Source organism: Nipponia nippon, unplaced genomic scaffold (genome assembly GCF_047370975.1).
Source record: "Nipponia nippon isolate SJK-2023a ecotype South Korea unplaced genomic scaffold, ASM4737097v1 scaffold_6, whole genome shotgun sequence".
Lineage (NCBI taxonomy): Eukaryota > Metazoa > Chordata > Aves > Pelecaniformes > Threskiornithidae > Nipponia > Nipponia nippon.
Genome location: NW_028262380.1, coordinates 4,486,530 through 4,510,340, shown reverse-complemented (window position 1 = coordinate 4,510,340; position 23,811 = coordinate 4,486,530). Strand labels below are relative to the sequence as shown.

Here is a 23,811-nt window from a genome sequence, read left to right as displayed (position 1 = left end):
GAACTGCTGGTCTCACAGGGTCGTAATCAGTGGCCTGAAGTCCAACTGGAGGCAGGTCACTAGTGGAGTATTCCATGGGTCAGTACTGGAGCCAAGACTGTTTAACCTCTTCATTAATGACCTAGATGATGGGAGAGAGAGCAAGTTTGCCAGTGATACAAAACTGGGAATGGAGGTTGATACCAGATGGTTGTGCTGCCGTTCAGAGGGGTCTCAACACCCCAGAGAAATGGGCAAAGAGAAACTTAAAGAGGGTCCATAAAAGGAAATGCGAAGTGACTGGGCAGGAGTAACCCCAGGCATCAGCACATGCTGAGGGCCAACAAGCTGGAAGACAGCTCTGCAGAGGAGGACCCGAGGATCCTGCTGGATAACAACATGAACATGAACCAGCAATGCACCCTTGCAGCAAAGGTCAACAGCATCCTGGGCTGCATTAGGAACCGTGTTGCCAGCAAGGCTCAGGAGATGATCCTTCTCTATTCAGAACAGGTGAGACCACTCCTGGAGTGCTGTGTCCAGTACAAGACAGACATGGGCATACTGGGGTAAAAACCAACAAAGGGCTACTAGAGGACTAAGGGATTGGAGTAACTATCATATGAGGACAGGCTGAGAGAGATAGATGGCTCAGGGAGATCTTATCCATGCATACAAACATCTGATAGGAGGGCATGAAAAACAAGGCTCTTCTCAGTGGTATCTAATAAAAGGACAAGATGCAATGGGCATAAATTGAAATGGATTTTCCATTTTTTTGATTATTATTTTTTATTTTTATTGTGAGAGTGATTGAAAACCAGAATAGGCTTCCCAAAGAGGTTGTGGAGTCTCCATCAGTGGAGATATCCAAAACTTGATCGGGCACGGTTCTGGGCAACCTGCTGTAGCTGACACTGCTTTAAGTAGGGGTATTGAACTAGACTATCTCCAGAGGTCCCTCCCAGCCTCTGTGATTCAGTGAAATCTCTCCTTCCTCCAGATACCAAACAACTTCAAGAGCCTGCACGACGGCTAGTACCACAACAGTGCTGGGACAAGATGCAAAACGTACAATTTCTTAACACTGGAAGTCAAGATGATCTACTCTCTGGATCTTACCAACTCTTTTCTTCAGATGCAACCACGTAATGTTTAACAGTAGTGACAAAAGCAAACCAAATACATTGATCATGGCTTCTTTAGGGCTAACATGTAATTTGCAGTATCTTGAAAAACAAAGGCACAACCACTTTGCTTTATGGATACAGAATGGGAATCCTGTTTAAAAGAAGTTACTCTCTTCAACCAATCTTCTTATGCTACATGACTAAGTTGGCGTGGCAATAATTGTGTTTCCTTTGCCCAACACACACATACACACTCCTGCTGCCTTCACCGCACCAAGTCTGGCAGGCATTTCCCACTGTGGTAAACTTGTTTTCTATAAGGTGGCAAAAACCTAACCAGACCAAAAAAACCAAAAAACAAACAAAAAAAAACCAAACCACATTTTCTACTTGCTCATCAAACTGAACTGTCTTCTCTTATGTCAAGCAAGATGCCAAAGCCAACACGACAGGTTGAAAACACATTGAAAAATAATTGTAAAATGTACAGTATTTAAGTAACAAACGATGATTTTGATTTCATGCAGTTTACAAAAAAAGGCCCTGTAGAGCGAGATGCATCTCACATACACACGTGAAAAGCTGTTAATTTTTATATACCATTTGCTATGGAAATCACTGATTGGACTTACAGTGGGTAAAGAAGATATATTCTGATCCATGTCTTCAAAAAGCCATTCCTATTGAAATAGTGCCTTGTGCAAGTTGCTGGGGATGGCATACAGGAAAAAAGAGTAAAGGGATGGCTGAGAGGTACCAACGTTGACTACTGGCACATTTCTTAGTAGAGGTGCATAAACATGCTGTGTTGATCTGCTAGAACTTTTAGAATCATTAACAGACTTAAAGGTAGGCATCTCGGTATTAAGAAAGGAAGCTCTTAATGGTTAATACACTGAGGAACCGGCATTTTTCCAAAGCCTTGAAGTGTTTATTAAGAACTAGAAGATGGTGGGCACAAAGCAGCAATCTAGAGAACAGCTATGATCAGCAGAGGATGCTGACAATACTTTAAGCACTTGGAAATAATTAAGGAAACAATGACAGCTTGAGTGTATGTACCGTTCCTGAGCAATTCTCAAATGGAAGAAATTAATAAAGCTATGGGCTAAATTAATCCATCTCTTTTAGATTTTGTCTTTTGTTCTACATGTCCAAGATTAAAAAGACTGTGACAACTGATCCATGACCTAATTAAAGTATTTTAGAGTGCTCTCCTTGTAATTAGAGCAAAAGCACTGTTATGAAGCTATTCTAAATTTTAAAAATGTAGAGACCCAACCTGAGTTGCAGATTCCATACGGAACAGTGTTTATGATACTAAATGATAATATGATAGATTTAAATAACCCATAATTGCTAATAGGGTACACTTTAATAATGTAAGCAGGTTTATAATCCTTTCCTCATGGATGCTGTCTTGTTATTAAAACAAACAAAACAAAACCCTTCAGGATGCAAAGATCTTTTTCGCAAAGATGTAATTTTATCGCCTTTGGACTTGTCTAGAAACTCACCAAATAGAGTAGGACCACTTACCGCCCATTCCAGTATATTGCCAACTCTACAGTTTCCAGTTCAGGAATAATGGACTAAATCTGGACTTTGATGGTTGGTTTCTCACTGTCTATATTCCTCCTACCTTAATAATCATATTGATTATTTACCCCACATCTTAAAATATCATATTTTGATTACAGTACTTTAAAATCCATTCTCCATAACGGAAAATAGTTCATTTCAGTAGTAATCTCTATTTGACATTGTATAATCATTTGTTAAAATATGGTAAGTAATTTACGGAGTATTTTCATACTGAAGAATGCTGTATACTTAATATATACTGTATACTATAAATATAAATATGCGTTAAAGATGCTATTCAGAATTCCCAAAGCTTCACACGAATGGCTGTTAAATCTTCATCTCCCCTTCCCTAATACTTTTCTTCTAAATCTTTACAACTATGTCCCCTAAACTCATTTCCCCTTTCACTTGCAGCTGGGATTTTGTTCTCTGTCTGTGGAAGAAGGACCACTGTTATCATCATATTAATAGATTTCAAGGCCAGAAAAGGCCATATATGATCTAGCCTGATCTTTTCCCATTATATTTCTGCTACTGGAGCTGTGTCTCTCTGGAATTGATTATACAGACAATCTAGTTCACTTAAATTTGACTCACTTTACGTTTGACATTTAGATAAAGTGATGGAAGATGAATCACTATGTATTTTAAAGCACAATGGATATCCTTAAAGCTGGTATGTATTTTAGATTCAATATTCACATTTAGATCCAATAGCACACCACCTCATTCACTTCATAGACCATTAAAATGTATAATTTTAATTAACCCAACTACTTCTTTCCTAAGGGACAGTAAAATACCAAGAATACAGTACTTTAAGATATTTAGCCACATATCTATGACGATCTAAAACAATTATTTCACAAATGTTACATTTTAGAAAGAATTTTTCTAATTAATAGTCAGATTAATAGCACATTTGAAACATCAGTGATACATTTAAGTACAATAAAATGTTAATTAAATTTCAATTCAAGAGTAAATTGTTTTGGATGTGAGAATACATTACCATTTCTAATCCCTCTTTGTCTGCAGCTCTCAGCTACTCCGCAGTTAAACATCCTACAGGGATAAACTAAACAACTGATTAGCTTTCACTAAGCTGGAGAGTTCATGAACATCAACATGAGCATTTTAGGTGTTCAAGACTGTGGTTGGTGCTAGGGAACATGAAAATGCACTGGACCTCTTAAAATATCAATAAACACAGAAGCAAATTTAAAAATTCAAACTCAACTGAATTATAATGTGGTCTTATTTGTATCCTGGCAAAAATCATGCAACTGAACTTCAACGTTTTACAGAAGACAAGGAAAATGTTTCTTTTTATCTCAAAGTAGCATCTGTGTTGCCAAATTGGTGCTCTCCTTGCTTTGTTCCAGTGGCCTGATAAACCTGCTTGTCCAAGGCTATACACAGCTAGTTTGCTCTCACACTCCAGCGGGAGGGAACCCAACAATATCTTTTCCAAGGAAAGCTGGTGGTGCTTGTTTGGGTAGTCGAGACACTGAAAGCAGCAGGACTGTTTCAACAATCAGCACGAAGCAGAACAGATTTCTGCCACGCAGCAAGATACCGGGGTGCGTGGTTCAGCACTGCAGGAAGCCTGTTGTTTCTTTGTTCAGCTAGTAGTTCTTCACAACTTCTATGTACTCTAAAAATTTGAGATTTCTAACTAAAAATAAGAAGTGTTTCCTTCTTTACCAGATAGCTGCGGAACTGAGACAAGAAGCACATTCAAAATGAGTAGAATATTTCATCACATAAACAAGACAAAACTATTCAAATAACTACAGTGGCAATTGCTAGGAAAAGTTGCCATCTTTTTGGTGAACTGTGCATAGTAAATTTATTAAAATAATTATTGTAAAAAGGGACTAAAATGAACATAACTGACAAATAAAAATCTTTGTCTTTGAGTCCTAGCAATTAAAGCCTTGAATTTAATCATTTAATGAGTTTCTGCATAACCATTTATGAATTGTAAAGAGAATTGTGATTAATAAATGAGTGAAATGTATCATGTATAGAAGGGAACAACATTTGAAAAGCACACACAACATTCTAACAGACATAGAAAAGGAAGCGCTCTAAGAAAACTACTGTGGCATTCTCCATTAGGCAGACAGATTCCATCATTCTGGATATTACTTTCATTCTGGGGCTTGAAAAGGCTTACAAATACTGTATAGCCAAGCAAGTTAGTGGGTAGATTGTATCTATGCCCTAGGCACCGTGAACTAAGTTCAAAAACATAAATCAGCTCCATCATTCTTTATTATCACATAAAAAAAAATTGCCCAATGAAAAGTTTAGTTGAAATTGATATTTTTTGAGATAAGCTTCAGTTTCAAAAGGTTGATATTTTCCAGCAAGCCATGTTTTCTTAACAAAATTTATCAAAAATTCCCAACGAGCTCTGAGAATGGAAGGAGCAGCAAGTTACTAATGCCAGCTCATGGGAAGCACTGTGAGGAGGTGGGTGGGACTGATGGTGAGATTGATCAGTCTAGTGGATCGATCAGCTCACTAGATGTTTTAAAGGGTCAGTTAATCCCTGCTAATTTATGCTTTTTCTTCTACTTAGTTCCTATCTGTGAATGACTTGACAGAAGCAGTAAGAGAAGCAGGAACCACCTGGCTCCGAACAGAGCACCTTTCCAAGCACACTATAGCCTGGGGATTAATATAGCAAGAGGTATTGTTGCCTGCTGATCACCCAGGTTTCTCATTATGAAAATGATGGAGGCATACGGCATATTCATAACACCATTATTAAAAACCTGGGGAATAAATGTGGCTAAAACTAAAAAAAAAAACCTTTCCGCAACACCCTGACTGGGATTAAGAGAACAGGCATGTTAATGTTGGACAATTTAGGGTTTTGTGGTCAACACAGAAAAATAACAGGAAAAATTTAAATACAAAAATTGAAAAAGGTACTCCGGTATGAGATAGGATGAGAAAGGAGAAAAGCAGACCAAGGAGAGTCACCAGCGCAGGGAAGGCCTATGGTATAGGCTTACAATAAGAAAAGATAAGAGAAAAAAGGCAACAAAGAATACAAAGGAGAGCACTTGCAGGTTTACACAGAGCAAGAGACAGAAGGCACAATAGCACTTTTAAAGAATTAAGCTATTTCATTTGTACTATCTGTTCACATAATCTGCACACATTATTTATGGTAACCTATATTTGAGACCCAATGCAGTTATTTTTACACCATAAAAGAACTTCTCAAGGATTTCTGAAATCATGCCCAAAGCATCAATCTAGATGAAAACAAAGCCTATCTTTCCAAAACTAGGAATTACATTAAAAAAATAACTTTTACAGACTATAGTGATCTTTCATCTAAACTTGACTTGAAAGCATTTTAATACCCTCACACTTCATTGCCAGTTTCAATCAGAATTCATATATCATACAGGAGTTAATATAACATAGCCCCTTATATAACTACACACGAGGCATGAATGTTTCAAAACGGCAAGAGCTTCTGTGCAGAGAGATAAAGAGATACCTGAACTTCATTCTGTGAAATTACACTCTGAGGCAGGGATCAAAACACAAAGCCAATTTAGGAACCACCACCACCACATAACAAGGCAGATCAGTATGTTTCGTATAATAGAAGATTCATAAACAATATGTTATTGTTGTTAGATTTTCAGTGGAAGCAGAAAAAAAGCAATCATTAGCGAGAGCTGCAAGTATAGATGTCACTGTGGAAGCATATTAAGAAACATGAGAGGGGTAAAAACTGTGCTTAACTATCAGGAATAGTCATCAGCTGCATCTATTCAATGCACTCGTCAGCAGGCATATTAGTCCATATAGATTTCTACACTAGCCTAGCTAGGGCATCTCTGCTCCTTAAACTAGCATATTTAGAGCTAATTGAGTATTTCCACCTCACATTGAATTGGAAAAAAACAAACAAACAAACAAACAAACAAAAAAAACCAAAAAAAACACCTTGCACGTCTTCAGTTTTCACTGAGGCAAAGGCAGAAAAAAGAGATGGGAGTAGTCAGGAAAATCATAGAATCATAGAATACCAGGTTGGAAGGGACCTCAAGGATCATCTGGTCCAACCTTTCTAGGCAAGAAAATCATAGCCAAAGTACAGGAAAAAAAAGGGAAATGGGGAAAGGAAAGTAGAAATCAAGACAAATGAAGAAAGAAAATAAAAAGTTTGTCCTACCATGCAACTTCAAGTTATTCTTTGGATAGAATTAAAGATGAGCCAAAATGATTTTCTACTTAGAAATGTATGATCCTTGTGCATGACCCTTGCTCTCAATCAGATCGTGTTGTACGCAGGAACACAGGACCAGAAGGATTCCTAGATCACCATGTCTAGCTACTTGCTTCTACCTGCAATCATACTATACAGGCTTCCAGTATTCACCATAAACAGACAGATTTATTCTACAGCTCCCTCGCCACCTTTTGCCTCTGTTGTTGCTATGTCTGGGTTATTCCAGAACCTCATCCCTCCGACTTTGAAACTTTCTTTTAATTTCCCAGCATATAGTGTTCATGAGGATTTTATACCTATTTCTTTTTGTTTCACTGTTATACTAGAAATTCAGCAGAATTTCTGCCATGCCCAGGTATCTATAAAGGACAGCCCTAATGCTCGAACAGTAATTTTATCTATTAGCTCTACAGACTCAGAACAAATAGAAAGAGGGCTTTTCTGCATGGAAAGCATTCTCGGATGTAGAAGCAATAGGGAAGGAGCACAACGAAGAAAACAGAAACCGCTTCAGCCAGTGGGAAATGTATTAGGATTAAGGATTAACTGAACAGTAGCTTAATTCAGGCACATGTTTGTGGACAATCATATCTATCAAGTTAGCCATAAAATAACAGCGTGATCGAAGGAATAAAATTAAGAGTGATTTAAAACAGTAAGGTCCAGAAGAAACAGGTGAAAGGAAGATAGGGTTGATATATTTTTGTGAAGAAAAGCAACATATGTTTTGTCAAATACTGTAGAGATCATGTAATAATATAAACAGAGTATATAAACTGAATTATCTGCAATTAAAACAAACACGGAAAAAAGCCAAGCACAGCTCTGAAAGTCAAATTTGGAGCAATTATGGATGAATGAGATTTGCAAACATCACAAATCAAAATCAGTGGAGAGTCTAGACTTTTATTTTTAGTAGTTATAAAAATAATTCTAAATTCCATAGGCACTCTAGAACGGTCTCCTTTTCCAGTTTTCATATATAAGCAGCAGCCATAAGAACTTGCAGACCTCAAGTTTAAACACTATTTGTCTCTGATAAAAACTGAGAGAAAACGAGATAGCTGGCGATCAGAATACCATAATCTGACACTTCTCAGAGGAAAGCAGCGTGTGTTATTTGATTATAATATTTTATATTCCCTCACTCTGTAAAGTATTACTCAGATTACGGGCCTTTGTAATATGTGAAAAGTGTGCTCCAGATGTGTTCAAAATGGTAAATGGAAAGACAATTAATTAAAGTCTTTTATGTATTGACTAAACACCTTTTAAGATTCAGACATTAGAAAGTGTGTTTCAAATTTTTGTGCTGTCATTTTTATTACTTCTCTCATCTACCACTTTTTGAAACCATATCCAAAATTAAAGCCTAATCTGTATGGGAGAATGAAGCTTCTTCACAGTTGCTTTTAAAGTTGGATGACTGCCATGGAAAATGTAGTCAAAAATAAAGACACAGAAGGAAACACACTTTTGGCAAGGGCGAGGACCAAGGAGGGTACAAGGAAGACTCCCAGATAAAGTTTATTACTCCAAGGACTGCTTATATCTTTCTCATTAAATGTGACTGGGTAAGTAGCAGAAATAATCCTGGTAACATGGATCAGAACCCAGGATTGCCACTTTTTAGGTGAATTACAGCAGTATTTACAATTACATTCTGAACACAGAAAACCTTGCTTTTTTAAATTGTAAATATATTCTACCACCTCATTTACAACACTTATTCAACAGAACAAAAATCTTTCATGTAAGTTTGTTAGTAACTTTGTTTCTGCGTAATCATTACTAAATCACTCCTGAAATTTTCCAGTTACGGGTTTTGAAAGATAGGAAATAATCCTGTTTTCATCATTCAGCACAGGGAAGGGAGCAGGACTGGAGAGGCGAAGGGAACAGGGAGGGTAATGGTGGCAGCGCAGAAGGAAACCTGTCTTTCCCTTTGAGTGAAGGTTGGCTTTGTAACCCATCCCATATTGTCCACCCGCTCCTCGTTCGAAGCAATGCTACTGAAGCATGAAGTAATGACCAAATCTCAAGCTTATCTTGACTTTCTCCCTTGGATGGATGACTTCCCAATTTCCCTTTCCAAGACAATGTCTCTGCACTGCTCCCGGTCACTCTCCCACCCAAGTTTCCCTAACCCTATCCATCGCTATATTAGGCAGCTGGTGAAACTCGTATTACCTTTGCTCCGTTAAAAACTTCCATCACTGGTGATGGAGGTTTTAGAGGGCACCTACACACAGTCATCTGAGGTCACTCCGTTGCCAAGCTGAAAGGAATTCCTTCCAAATACTTTCAAATCTGACTGAGGCTGTAAAATAACTGATTTTCTAGTTAAAAGGGCGAATCAAACTTTTCTTTTTTTTTAACGTTGGGTTGAACAAAAAGAAATTCAGTTTAGAATTTCTGCCCAATGAATCGATAGTGATTTCAAGCACACAGCTGTGATCCAGATTAGAACAGCTTCAAACGGAGAGGCTGAGATGCTCATCCCACGTTGCTCTATAGCTTTACAGTAACAGCGTTCTTCTGAGGGGTCAGAGACTTCAATTCAAATCTCTATATTGAATTGCGCACAGAGAGGACTTAAATACAGATTTCATGCATGCCAGAAAATCTTCTTGCGGAACATTGTTCACAGTTATCTCAAAACTTAATTGAAAAGGCTGTACATTTAATACTGCTGGGGATTACCCACTGTGGACTAAGCCTACCCAGTTTGGGAATTACTGCTGGAAGACAGAACAGGCAATGATGACTGCCTATGGTACCTCTTCCAGTTTGTAACACCCTACTTTTTTTTTTCTCAATCTTAGTGAAACTATTTTCCAAATTTGACCTGAATTCAGAAATTTCATGCATACTAATACTACACTGTGATGGGTAGTGGAGTAAAATATTTACTGAAAAATATGCTCTAGTTACAATCTCTTGATAGATTTTTTTTTTTTTTTATAACTATGGTGTATTTCTGCAATCCTTTCTCAAATAAAACCTTTCTTAACAGAAATATTGCTTCTAAATGAACAAGTAGTAATTTTAGGATCTGATTTTAGAATTCAAGTCAAATATTTCTGTAAGAAACACTACTCACAAATTGAAAGTATAGAAATATAATTTAATTTTTGACAACTGTCAGAAGTCGACACTCCAAAGCAATTTCATTCTTCCCTGCAATAGAGTCACGATAGTAATAAAATCTTCAAGAAAGGCAATATAAATAAATATAGTATGAAAAAGGAAAAATCATCTAATATATTCATTTATATTATTTTTCAAACATATATCTCTGTGCTTTTGTAAAATCTGTCTCGAACTGTCATATTTGGGCAATATATCAAATGCCAACCACCCTTTAAAACAAACATTTCTCAGAGATGTAAGCTGCTTCCATAAATTTAAACTAACATGAGCTTAAACAAAATACTGAAAAGTGAAATGAATACTAGAAAAGCTCCAAGGCTGTAACAGAAAGAAATCTTTTGAAAATGGTGCAGAGAATAAGTCCAGGCTCTCAGTCCTCAGCTGGCTTTACCAAGAACCAGTATAACCATCAGTCATGAGCTCCGCAGCTGCCTGAACCATTAAGGATGTGTATAGAAAATCACCTGCATGCATTTCGTTTTTCTCTATTTTTAGCTTCCTGCTCAAGGGTACGGGACTCACGACGGGATGTAGGGGAAGAACGTTTTAGGACTGCACGAGAGTTGTAATGGGATGTTTAGGGGAGGAACCAGAGGTGGGGAAAAGCAAGGACCGAGACGATTTGGGGAGGAAGATGAATAAGCATGGGAAAACAGAGGGATAAGAGGATAAAAGGGGCTAGCCACATGTAAACAAATTGCTGGTCAATGCACTTGTCTGGCCGTGCCTTGGGCCAGATTTTCTGACTTCCAGCTGCTGGAGAGACCACAGGGTCTGGACGTCAACTGAGACATCTGCTTCCATGTGTTTGTGTCTGTGTGTGTCCTTGGGAGTGGGGCAACTGCGGAGACCAGGGCCAGCCATGGTATAGACTGAGCAGCTAAACCTAGCTATGGAAGGGATCTACATTATGCATATAAATATACGTATTTCCCACTAATGGACCTTCAATCCTAATCAGCCAAAGTGGGGAAAAGGATAACACTTGGTGCTGTTGGGTTTGTTTCATAGAATCATAGAATAGTTTGGGTTGGAAGGGACCTTTAAAAGTCATCCAGTCCAAGCCCCTGCAATGAGCAGGGACATCTTCAACTCGATCAGGTTGCTCAGAGCCCCGTCCAACCTGACCTTGAATGTTTCCAGGGATGGGGCATCTACCACCTCTCTGGGCAACCTGTGCCAGTGTTTCATAGAATCACAGAATAGCGAGTGCCGAGCGTCTGATGTGTGTGGTCAGCCATGTATATATATGTATATATGAGCTGTATATGCGTGTTTGTGTGCATGTGCCTACTGGGAATATATGCTCAGCCTCGCTACTGCTTGGACCTGGGGCCATGAAGCTGCAGCAGCCTCGCTACTGGATTTGGGAACCCCTGACACCACTTACTGTATAACAACTCTTTGAGATTCTGTACAATGTCTGCTCTTTCATGAGAGGTGTTTTAAATCATTTTAGAAAAGGAACTTTAATGTCTCTCAGAAGCTAAATTCTCTGGGAGCTGAAAGATAATTAATGGATTTGAAAAGGGTCTGAAAGAGTATTTGCATAGAATGACATTTAGCACGCCATATTTCTTTGGATGAGCACTGCAAAGATGAATAACACTTGAAGGTGCTTCCAAATGTAACAAGCAATTCAAAATAGATATGAATATTTTTGAATAACAAGATAGAGTTTTCAGACCATAGCTTCAGTGACTTGCTGAATATAAGACTTCAGATCTCCAAAGCTTCCTGTTGGACAGGCGTGAGCCATCAGAGAGACTGGAAAAAAGCAAGTTGCCAATAGCATAGACGCTATTGACAAAATAGAGAATATGCTTATTATACACACAGGTTCTTTCAAAAGTGTAGACCAAGAATCATACTCCCATTAAGCAGGACTGACCACAAGCCTCATTTCATCTTTCAGAAATGGATAGGAAGCCTAGCATGTCTAAAATAACTGCATTTCAGTAATTTCTTTCTACACACACACACACAAGTACTTTTTCCTCTATCTAGAAATAGTGGTCACTAACTCTGTAAGAGAAAAAAACCCAAAGGTTCTAATACACTTCAGTGAAAAGTATTCTAAATAAATGTAGGGAGAACATTGGTTTAACTGAAAAGACCAGATAATTTTTTTTCTAAAAATATTTCTCTAGCCCCTAACCCAGGAAAGAAACAATAGCTCAGGTTATGCAGACAAATTCTAAGTGATAACATATTAGTATAGGGGTTCAGGTTTTTTTTGAAAAAGAATCCATTATTCCTCCTTCATACTTGCCAGATTCAGACCCAACATCCCACAGTTCGTTCATTCAACTCAGACTTTAGGAATAACAATCAGCCAGAAAGACTCAGAAAAATGCCAGAAAAGCCACGAAGTACTCGGTGCTTAGTTGTTACAGTAAGAGATACCTGGAAGTACCTTCAGTTGCAGATCAGCCCTTCGTTTTGAATTCTGTCGCTGGGCCTCAGAGTTGAAAACGGATGCAGAAATCAGACAACGCTTCATCATTTGCTTTCTCTATAAAACGAATTTCCTCCTTTCCCACATCAAGCGATAGTTATATTGTGACAGGACTTTTAATGGCTTCTACAGAAACACCCTTATGAAGTAATTCCATTTCCATATATTTTATGAACTAGGAAAAATGCTGAAGAACTAGCAGAGAGACAGAGAGAGCAAGCCTATATCCATTAGCTGGATTTTATTAATCAAATGAACTAAAGTCTAATGTATTCAGCTAAGGTGTTTTTTTATACTTTAAATGTAACTTTAAGTCTTAAACCCAAACTATTCCAGGAAAGCTTTTACATAGTAATGGATACAAACATTTTTTTTTCCTTTTTTTTTCCCCCTTCTATTTTTGTTTTGTTTGGTGTTTTTGTTTTTTTTTTTTTTTTCTTTTTTTAAATCAGGACAGCAGAGAGAGTAGATTGGGTAAATCAGGATGCCTGGAAAATCTGTTGCAGATGACTCTGCTAAGCGAGTACATTTGAGGCATCAGTGTAACATGCTATATAAGAAGGTGTTCACACCCTGGACTCAAATGTAAATAAGATAGGCTTACTAGGAATGCTTTCAGTGTGAGATAGGAAGGAAATTTAGGGGAAGAAGGGACAGAATGGATAAAAATAAGTACAATCGGAAGGATGGGCTAACAGAACAGTGTGAAGCAGGTGGCCAGGGTCAGAGAAGGATTCAGAGAGGAGTGTAATTTAGTGACAGAGAAAACAAGGACAAAAAACAAGGTACATTAAGTTTGCAAAGTAAAAGGGAAAAAAAGAGATCAAGAAAAAGACATTTGATTTTTATGGTTTTTTCTACTTCACGTTACAAAACCACGACTGAACATGAGAGACAAGGAGAAGGGCCAGAATTAGGGTATGAGAAGGAGATGGAAGTAAGAAGGGTTAACAGGGAATGGGAGATATAAAGAGACCATGAGACAGAAGAAATTTCAGGCCCTGAATTGCAAGGAAGACAAAATAAGCGTATGACCATGTGAAGGTAGCAAAGAAAAAGAGAGGGAAACAGAGGAGGAATATAGAGAGCAGCACAGACTCCATGGGAAACACAGATGGCTGCTAAGAGTTCTCTTTAATGCAGCTAAAAAAGAAAACTGATTTGATTAGAGGGCAGAAAACAAAAATCTAAAGAGAGTGGAAAAGTTTTAAGGAAGGCAAAATCTGAGCAGGGATTTTCTGCTTCAGTCAGGAAAGTCAAGACCTCCAGGCAGCAGGTCTTAAAGACTTGGGTTAACATGGCACTGGGAGGACTGCGTTTTAGGAAGGAACTGTTGGTCTAACAAGGTCTAAGTGAAAAAAAATTGTACAATCGGGAGAGGTCTCCTAAAGTACAAATTACCAGCTGAACTGGGGTATTGTTTTAAGAGTCAAAGAATGCTGTGCATTTGGCTAAGAGTTCAGCAGTCTCCAGAAACACAAAACTGAGACAGTTGTGACGGTGTATGTGACATTACAAATATCAAGACAGAATCTGTCTCTCTCCATGTCATACTGCTGCCACTGAAATCAGAAGAGCTTAAATGAGCTTAAGTAGCATTACAAATTATTATAAAAACAACCAGCATCTCGTCTACGTTCTATGGGTTTGGAGTTTGCTCTCACCACCTAAGATATACGCAGATTCCCTGCTTTTCTCCCCAGGTAACTGAAGACAGAAGGGAACAGTAAGGAAGAAGACCTTTCACAGGGTTTAGTGAAAAATCTTCATTTTAAAAGTTTTAAAAACTAGGTAGTTAAAAGCATTAAAGTAAAGCATTAAAAATATTACTTTTTAGTATATTCCATCACAGAGAAAAAAAGTTTACCAAGAAAGTTAAAGTCATTTTTGTGTGTTAGACATTGATACATACTTTCATGCATACTGACAGTCATGGAATACATGCATCATATCATATTTGTTTTATGCAATGTGCATAAATCTGTATGAACAAATAATAAAGTCTACCTCAAGTTTACCCTGTCTTCAAACACAAAAAACAGCATCAGCTGTTTTCTAACCCTTTATTGAAGTATAAATTTCAGATTATGGCGTGAAGTTGTATCTACCCTGCTTGAAAAGAAAAAAATTAAAACACAACCCCCATACAATCATAGAATCATTTAGGTTGGAAAAGACCTTTAAGATCATTGACTCCAACCATTAACCCAGCACTGCCAAGTCCATCACTAAACCATGTCCCTAAGCACCACATCCACACATTTTTAAATACCTCCAGGGATGAAGACTCAACCACTTCCCTGGGCAGCCTGTGCCAAGGCCTGACAGCCCTGTCAGTGAAGAAGTTTTTCCTAATATCCAACCTAAACCTCCCCTGGCGCAGCTTGAGGCCATTTCCTCTCGTCCTATCACTCATTACTAGGGAGAAGAGACCGACCCCCCCCGGCTCCAGCCTCCTTTCAGGCAGTTGCAGAGAGCGATGAGGGCTCCCCTCAGCCTCCTCTTCTCCAGGCTGAGCACCCCCAGCTCCCCCAGCCGCTCCTCCCCAGCCTTGTGCTCCAGCCCCTGCCCCAGCCTCGCTGCCCTGCTCTGGCCACGCTCCAGCCCCTCCGTGGCCGCCTTGGGGTGAGGGGCCCAGCGCTGAGCACAGGACTCGAGGTGAGGCCTCACCAGTGCCAAGTACAGGAGGGCAATCACCTCCCTGCTCCTGCTGGCCGCAGTATTCCTGATACAAGCCAGGATGCCATTGGACCTCTTGGCCACCTGGGCACACTGCTGGCTCATGTTCAGGCGGCTGTCAACCAACACCCTCAGGTCCTTTTCCACCAGACAGCTCTCCAGCCACTCCTCCCCAAGCCTGTAGCGTTGCATGGGGTTGTTGTGACCCAAGTGCAGGACCCGGCACTGAATCTTGTTGACCGTCATACAATTGGCCTCAGCCCATCGATCCAACCTGGCCAGGTCCCTCTGTAGGGCCTTCCTACCCTCCAGCAGATCAACACTCCCACCCAACTTGGTGTTGCCTGCAAACTGACTGAGGGTACGCTCAATCCTCTCGTCCAGATCATTGATAAAGACATTAAACAGAACTGGCTCCAGTACTGAGCCCTGGGGAACACCACTTGTGACCGGCCACCAACTGGATTTGACTCCATTCACCACAACTCTTTGGGCCCAGCCACCCAGCCAGGTTTTTACCCAGCAAAGCATATACCCATTCAAGCCATGAGCAGTCAGTTTCTCCAGGAGAATACTGTGGGAAACAGTGTCAAAGGCTTTAGTAAAGTCCAGGTAGACAACATCCACAGCCTTCCCCTCATCCACTAAGTGGGTCACCTTGTCACCAGCTTCTAGACTAAATCGTGTTTGTCATGGAAGTTTTAGCTATATGCCAGAAAACTTCTAGGAAAATTGTTTTAAAATCAGGCAGTCACTAGCACATACTTACAAGATAGACATTGCTGAAGTCGTTTAATAGATAGAATAATTTTACATAAATATAATCTATTTCCTTGTCTTGCTTTCCTTGGCACCCCAGACTGTTTCTTAATAAATTTAATCAGACCTGAGCCCAATGGACCAGCAGTTCTTTGTAGATTTTTGTTCGAATCACAACCTGGATGTCCTGTCCACAGGGAATTTCCTTCTTCTCTAATGATCAATAAAAACCAGTTGCATTTAGACACCTATGCTATGACAACATATGCCTCTGTACCCCTCCCCAGACCGTATTTCTTACTTCTGTGAGTTCTTCTTCACTTTCCTGCACTTGTCAGGCTTTGTAGTTTTCTTAGGGTTACTATAGCCAAAAAAATACACAAAAATCTCACTCCTCCCAAAACTTCAATAAGCAGAAGGCTGTCTGCTTTCCCTCACCTCCAATGTAAGATGCCATGAACGACAAACATCAGCATTTCCCAGGTCTCATCTGTCCCCGATCTGGGAGATCTTTTACACAGCTCTGACAACATGGGAATAAATACCCATACAGCAAAGTATTCAATGGCACACCAATTGGATAATTTCACTTAGATGGTTTTGAACTAAAGCTTATTTTCACTATTTTGATATTTTTAAGACCTATGAGGCTAAAGTATTCCTATTATGGAATTATTATGGGATACATAGATACACTCATAGATACACAGTTATGAGCTTTATGCATAAAATAGTTACTCTTTTTCATAAAATTACATGAAATAAAAAAAAACACATGAAAAATCTATCTTCTTGCTCTTGGTTGTTTTTTTAGAACTCAACTTTGTAAATCGAAACTGTTGATCATCAGAGTTTCATACAGCTATCCAAATACATCTTACCCTTCCACATTATCAAATTAAAGCTGAAATTATCATCTTAAAGCTATATATTCTTTGCATTCATGTTCATTCCAAAGTATTTTGCAAATGATACAGTACATTCGTTTCATACCTATCAATGGAAAGCAACTCTCTCCGGGATGAATTGCAACAACTGTCTATAGTAGCATATAATAGTACACAGCAATATAGGGCAAGAAATGAGGAGCACACCAGAGCCAGCTGTAACTGCAGGAGACGTTTTTAGGTTGACGGTGTAATTATGCAAGCTGGAATTTTGCCAGAAAATCAACTAGCAATACTCCGGCAAAACACAGCCTCAGTTCATTAATCCAGCTCTTCATGTCACTGAGCTAAACATATCATTTCACATTGCACCAAGGCTGGTCTAGTTTACACGGCTCGTGTGTGCCAATAATGCTGTTTGGTGTCTCCTGCTCTCCTAATTAAGGGCTCATGTTGTACAGACCCAAAAAAGCTGCTCCACTTTTCTGACAGACTTTCTCTAGCCTGCAATGTTGACAAAAGATGAATGCTTGTATCATTCTGCGTAATACTGTTTAAGACCTTTTTTTCTCTCTGCTTCCTGCATCATTTTTTAATAGAGATTAAAAAAAAGAATAAAAGGCTTATCATCAGTTAAAAAGTCAGAAATTCAATCAAGAAGAAAACCAAAATTCTCCACAGCAAATCCTCTCAGATGCCTCTAGCTTTACAAAGCAAAAATCTACAAAGAAATCACTGTTAACTAATACAAAGCTCTAATGATAAAGATAAGAAGAAGCTCTGATACCATGCTAATGAATGTGGCATATTTCCCTAGATCAGAGAGCATGCAACTGTTTAGGCTGATGACTCTAACTCAGGAGAAGGCTCCTTGGGAGAAGTTAGCAAAACTGAGTCAGCATCGCAGCCCCAAAGGGAGGGAGCTATAAATTCAGAGGGAACAAGGGCACTCGTGTCAGCGCTGAAGATGCTGAATTTGACATAACACAAAATAAGTCATGTAAGCAACGGGAAACTGAAGTAGTTGACAAATGAAACTGCATGCTAGAACAACCAGGCAGCAGCATCAAAATTCTAAATAAAAACAACAACAACAACAAAAGCACCCAGCCCCACCTCCCCCACCAGAATACTGGCATAACACTCGATGACTTATGATGTACTGGAAATTCAATATTAAAAAAAACAACACATAGGAACAGGAAAACAGTGAAACTAAATATATATGTCGTGGATAGGAGGAAGAAATAGCCTCAGGATAGAACAGACTGGAATATTCACAAATCAGTGTTTATGCATACAGAATTTTAACTCTGTCTGCTCCTATGATCATTTGAGTCCAATTTTCGTGAACTGAAAAAAATATCATATGAGTGCTGGGGGCCTAACTCACTGAAAATCAGTACTTTATACCTAAGTCCTTTAAACTCCTTTCGGAAGATCAGTTGGAGATCTGCCAGTCTTGTTCTAAAACCCAGGACCTATGATACTGGCAGATGGTATCTTTAGATTATAGGATTTACAATGGAAAAAACCTGAAAGGTACTTAATTCTGCTGCAATAAAGATAATTGCAATCAAAGTCAATAAAATGGATAAGTTTTTTTTATGAGCACATATTGAAAATATATTTTTCCCACACATGTAAATTTGAAAGCATCTGACATACATTTTACCATTTGAAGGAAAAATGTTCAGATGATATCAATATACTTCTAAAATTTCAAAGCCTTATTTGAAAGCAGTTTTCTTAGAATACCAATTTAAACTTCAAATATTAAATCATGCAAAACCAGGATTATTTCTGCCAGTAAAGAAAATGTTATTATCCCGCGTCTGAGTCCCACGCCCAACTAGGCAATTTTTTGTAACATTGCATATCTTGAAACTTGCAGTGTAAGCTATGCAGTATGCAAACTAATGTTAATATTTATCTTGTTATCACCAACACCCAGAAAAAATTGTGGTTTTAGTATTGCTATTATCTGTATATTTTCAGACTTTGATAAGCTTTGTATATATTTTAATATATACTTGAAACCACAAGTAATTCTATATTGCTGTACTATTTGATTGATAATGTTTAGATTGTTCAGAAATGTATGCACCATAATCCGAACTGTACATTTGCATCCATAGGCTTTAAACCACTGCTCAAATTTAGTAAAGAGAAAAATCATGTCATTTTGTGACACAGCAGAATAAAAAGCAAGCTGAAAATTAAACAATAAGCTTTGGCACTGGGCAGCATGCCTTCTAAGTAATATTTGAGTTTACTATTTGCTGATAGAACCGCTAAAAGGAAAGAAAAAAACACATTTTTGTACCAAAATTAGAAGGTTCTTTGTACACATTGCCATTCACAAAGCTATAGGTATTCTTATACTGATATGCCATATTACAGATATACTGCAATATAGGACATAGTTTTAATTACATTATCACAGCAGCTGATACACTTGTTTTGGAAGAAATCTTGAAAAGCATCAAATCAAACCGTTACCCCGTTCAGCATTTTGTTCCACATACCTTGTTTGCGTACATCCTCTACAGCAGCAACCAGTTCCTCCTTCAGATCCTGGCTCTCTTTAGCAATTTGATCTCCTTTTTCTAAAAAGTTTTGAGTGGCCTGCTCCACTGAAGCAGCCAACACGTGAGCCTTCTTAGAGCGCCCTTTCTTTTTGCCAGATGGTCCTTTATTGCTTGTGTTAACAAGCGTTGTTACCTTTGGGAAAGAAAACCAAGTTTTTATCAGTTTGAAAGATTCTTCAACTATTCATAGCACAATAGATGGCCACCTAACTCAATACCCCCACTATTTTCTTTACCCTGGAAATGATGTAATGGTCACATGTACTGAATAAATAAAATTTAAAGTTTAAAATCCAATGCACGGCAGCACATACCTCAAAAAAGGGTTTTCCTTTTAACCTCTATTTAGTCTGGGCTAAGCAAATCACAGTCAAGCAGTGAAGGAGAAAAAGATAATAAACAGGTATGGAAGGGCATTGGTGCTAAAGCATCATTTTTGCCATTGTTTTTCATTTAAAAAAAAAATGAATACACTGATAAAATGAAAACCTAACACGTATGGGTCAGAAACCATTCAAAAAGTAATCATCCCTTGAGATAAGTACTGTCAGTCACATCCGACCGATGACAAAAACATTGCGGATGTTTTCCAGACATTAAGGAATGAATAGCTCCTGCTGCAAAGATTATACAGGTTAAAACTATTCCGTTCAGTATTGCTCCAGTATATTTAAAATATACTGGCATAAGACAAAGGCAGATAGTGAAATGATCCCACTTTCTCCCCAGTATTTAAAAACAAAGAAAATCTGCTTCCACGTTTGTAGAATCTCCTCAAGGAATTCCTTAGTGAGCTGTGAACAAACTGATTAGCAACTTTAACCAACAAAGCTTAACAATACAGCACAGTGTATACCACAGCTTTTTGCTGGACCAAAAAAATCTTATATCAGTCCACCAGTAAAAGGCTGCCTTTCTGTAAAACAGGAATACTGAATCAAGTATCATCAGGTATTAAATGCATGAAATAATAGCAGTGGATCCATAACGCTCAGGGATGCAATTCACCCCATACCAGGATACAAACCAGGGCAGTTGAAGCAACGTATCGGGGTGTGCCCACCCAGAAATTTCATGTAAGAAAATAAAAACCTTTGCAATAAAGACAGTACACTACAAAGCACAACATTTCAAAATGAAGTATAAAAATTCACTGTCATCCCAGCCCTGTTACAAGGAGCGTGACAAGGTGTTTGGTAGAGCTGTGACCAAAAAGCCTTGTGTCGTGCTGTTTGTGCTACATTTTTTTTGCTCTTTGAGCTAGGTTTTTTTTTTTTTTCAAATCACATCTAAAAACTATAGACTATCGAAGAAGTAAAAAAAAAAAAAAAAAAAAAAAAAAAAAAGGCGATTACCAGGGCTTGAAAACACCATATGCATATGGATGTAGTGGGTGATAAAATTGTATTCCAGAGCCTTCTTTCAGGAAGGAGTCTGCTTGGCTACAGAAAAATAATAATCTTCAATCATCTGGTTTTTTCCTCTATTTATATTTAGAAATAATATTTTCTTTATTAGTTTTCCCTTGAAATTATCCTTCATGAAATTTCCTGAAGATCCTTTTGTGGTTGATCATTGTCTATTTAAGGGTTTTAGAATTTTATAAGTAAACAAACTAGGCTACCTCTGTAACCTAACTCAGGTTTAGCAAATTGAATGGATTTGTCCAGCACATCATCACGATGACTACGAAAAGCTTTCACATACAGCAGGCAATACAATTGCTTAAGCAGTTGATGAAATTCACATAGGAGACCTGAAGATGAAGGGAATAATGTCGGAACGTAATCTTAATTATTTATTGAACAAACTAGAACTAGGCTGCCAGAATAGTTCAGATACTATAGAGAAGAAAAAGATCTGAAGTAAAGAAAAGGTGGTCAATCAAATTAAATCAAATCAGCCTATTTCATAGATGTCTATTAGATAGATGCACAGGTCAATAGCTAAAAAAAAAAATGCTCAAAATAGCACAAACACAAAGCAGTTGTAGCTGGCAGAAGAACTGCTGAAGTCCTGTGAGGACACAGAAATTAGTTGGATTGCAGACTTCTTTTGGTACCCTAAAATTTTAGTTTCCCTTTAAAAACCATCAAAATCAGTGTTACTGGATTGTAAGTCTGCAAGTCTGCTCCTTCTGTGCACCATTCAACTACCAGGGAGGATGCTTGTCACCTAACTTTACCTAAAAAAAGTTACACATCTATTGTAAGATCATCTACAAGTACTGAACTAATGCAGTCACTGAATGGGAACAGGGACCACAGCTGTCGCAGAATACGATAAAGTTGTGCCTACAGATAGAAGTCAATTGACAAGGAAAGGAACCTAGAAAATCAGACTGAGAACAAGCACATAGGTATTAGACTGCTAAATTATGTTAAATAAATCCTGAATAAATATTTTACCATGATAACCTCCAAAGTGTTTTGGCGGTGTATATAAATATGTATTTATATAAATATGTATTTATATGTAAATATGTATTTATATATAGATAGATATAGAGTGAGCGTATGCGTGTGTGTTCTTTAACAAAATGTTGCTACATGTTGGAGTTACTAGTACAACATTGTTTCAGCAGAACCAACAAACCGTTTTACGTACAGCCCTCATAACACAACATTTATCTCCAGGCAACTTTGAATAAAAAGTACTTAGATAGAAAAGTAAATATCCTGATTTAATTTACACCAACTGGGTTGAGTGACAAGAGAGGCCTTCCTCCTAAAACTGGTAAGTATGAGGCAAGTCCTGCAAAAATCCATTTCTTGAATGGGTAAGCATGTAATATGCAAAGGAAAAATAGTAATTGGTTGAACATATGTTGATTTTAATTACGTGTGTTTTGTTTAATGGGAGCTGGTTGGTCATCAGGTATCACTGTTCTTTTTCTTCAAGAAGGCATAAGGACAAACACAAAATTCAGAATTTTTTACACAGTCAGAGTGAACTGCGGGTGTCTGTAAGCCAGACTATGGAGAGTGGTTTTCCGAATTCCCAAGTTAGGAGACGGGCACCTTAGGCAGCAAGCTCTGAGGTGGCTGCATAAATTTTAACTGCATCCATATTAAAAGGGAAAAAAAAAAAAAAAAAGAAAAAAAAAGAAAAAGGAAAAAGACAAAGCAAGAACATAGCTCAGTTCTCTGTCAGGGCTTTAAAGCTAACTGGTTTATTTTAAATATCTTATCCCACCTATACTGGTACAAAGGAAAGCACGTCTCTATCAGCTTCTGTTACTAATTAATGCAGACCTCACCCAAAATTCTGTACAATTATCAAATATATCACTTGATAATTACCATAAGCTCATTTGGCAACCCTATAATGATCCTGGCTTTGGGATCACACTAGGGAACCTTGCTCTCGTATTTTATTAAAGAAGCTTCACACAGCTCTAGCACAGATCTCTGTTGGAAAAACAGAACTTCACTAATTAATAGTTCAGTCCCATCCCGAATTAAGTCTTCTTTACACAGCTCCAGCAGCACAAAAGAAAGGTGAGGATGTCTTTGCTAAAAGCAGAAAATTCTATTAGCATGGATTTCCCTGTTGCAGAGGTCACGTGCGGGCAGGGATGCCAGAAGTGAAAGGGGATAGAGCTAGATCACATACTCATCAAATTAATCCCAAGTCAGCAGCTACAGCTCATAGAAACACATTCCTGGCTCTGTGAATGAAACTTTTTTCCCTACAGATTTCTGAAATGCAAGGGCCAAAAGTTGAAGAATTGTAATACTTCCCCCCCTCTCTTCCCTCAATATCTGCTTGAATTGCATTAGATACTCAAGATTTTCCATTATCACATTACAAAATATACTTATATTGACAATTTTTGAGGAAAATATTGATACGCTTTTTTTTAATTATACTACTAATCCTTGGGATTTGCCACTGATCACTCACCTAGGACTGAAGTCTTGTTATTATTTTTTCAGTGCAGACTGGGTGATGAAAGAACCATAGAATCGTAGAACCACAGAATGTCCTGAGTTGGAAGGGACTCACAAGGATCGAGTCCAACTCCTGTCCCTGCATAGGACAACCCCAAAATTCACACCATGTGTCTGAGGGTGTTGCCCAAATGCTTCTTGAATCTTGTCAGGCTTGGTGCTGTGACCACCTCCTGGGGGAGCCTGTTCCAGTGCTCCACCACCCTCCGGGTGAAGAACCTTTTCCTAATGTCCAACCTAAACCTCCCTCCTGGCATAGCTTCCTGCCATTCCCTCGGGTTCTAAGGATTGAAAGGATTGAGAGCAGCCCTGCAGAGAAGGACTTGGGGATACTGGTAGATGAAAAATTAGCTATGAGCCAGCAATGT

The 23,811-nt window shown here is 38.3% G+C and overlaps 1 protein-coding gene across 3 annotated transcripts in view; it reads right to left on the bottom strand.

The window, feature by feature from the left end:
* CTNNA2 (catenin alpha 2) overlaps positions 1–23,811 on the bottom strand; it is a 510,643-nt gene that overhangs the window by 393,531 nt on the left and 93,301 nt on the right. For all 3 annotated transcript variants that reach the window (XM_087736026.1, XM_087736022.1, XM_087736023.1), the window contains exon 3: positions 19,428–19,623. In XM_087736026.1, the coding sequence (XP_087592152.1) occupies positions 19,428–19,623 (196 nt within the window). The remainder of the gene's footprint in view (positions 1–19,427; positions 19,624–23,811) is intronic.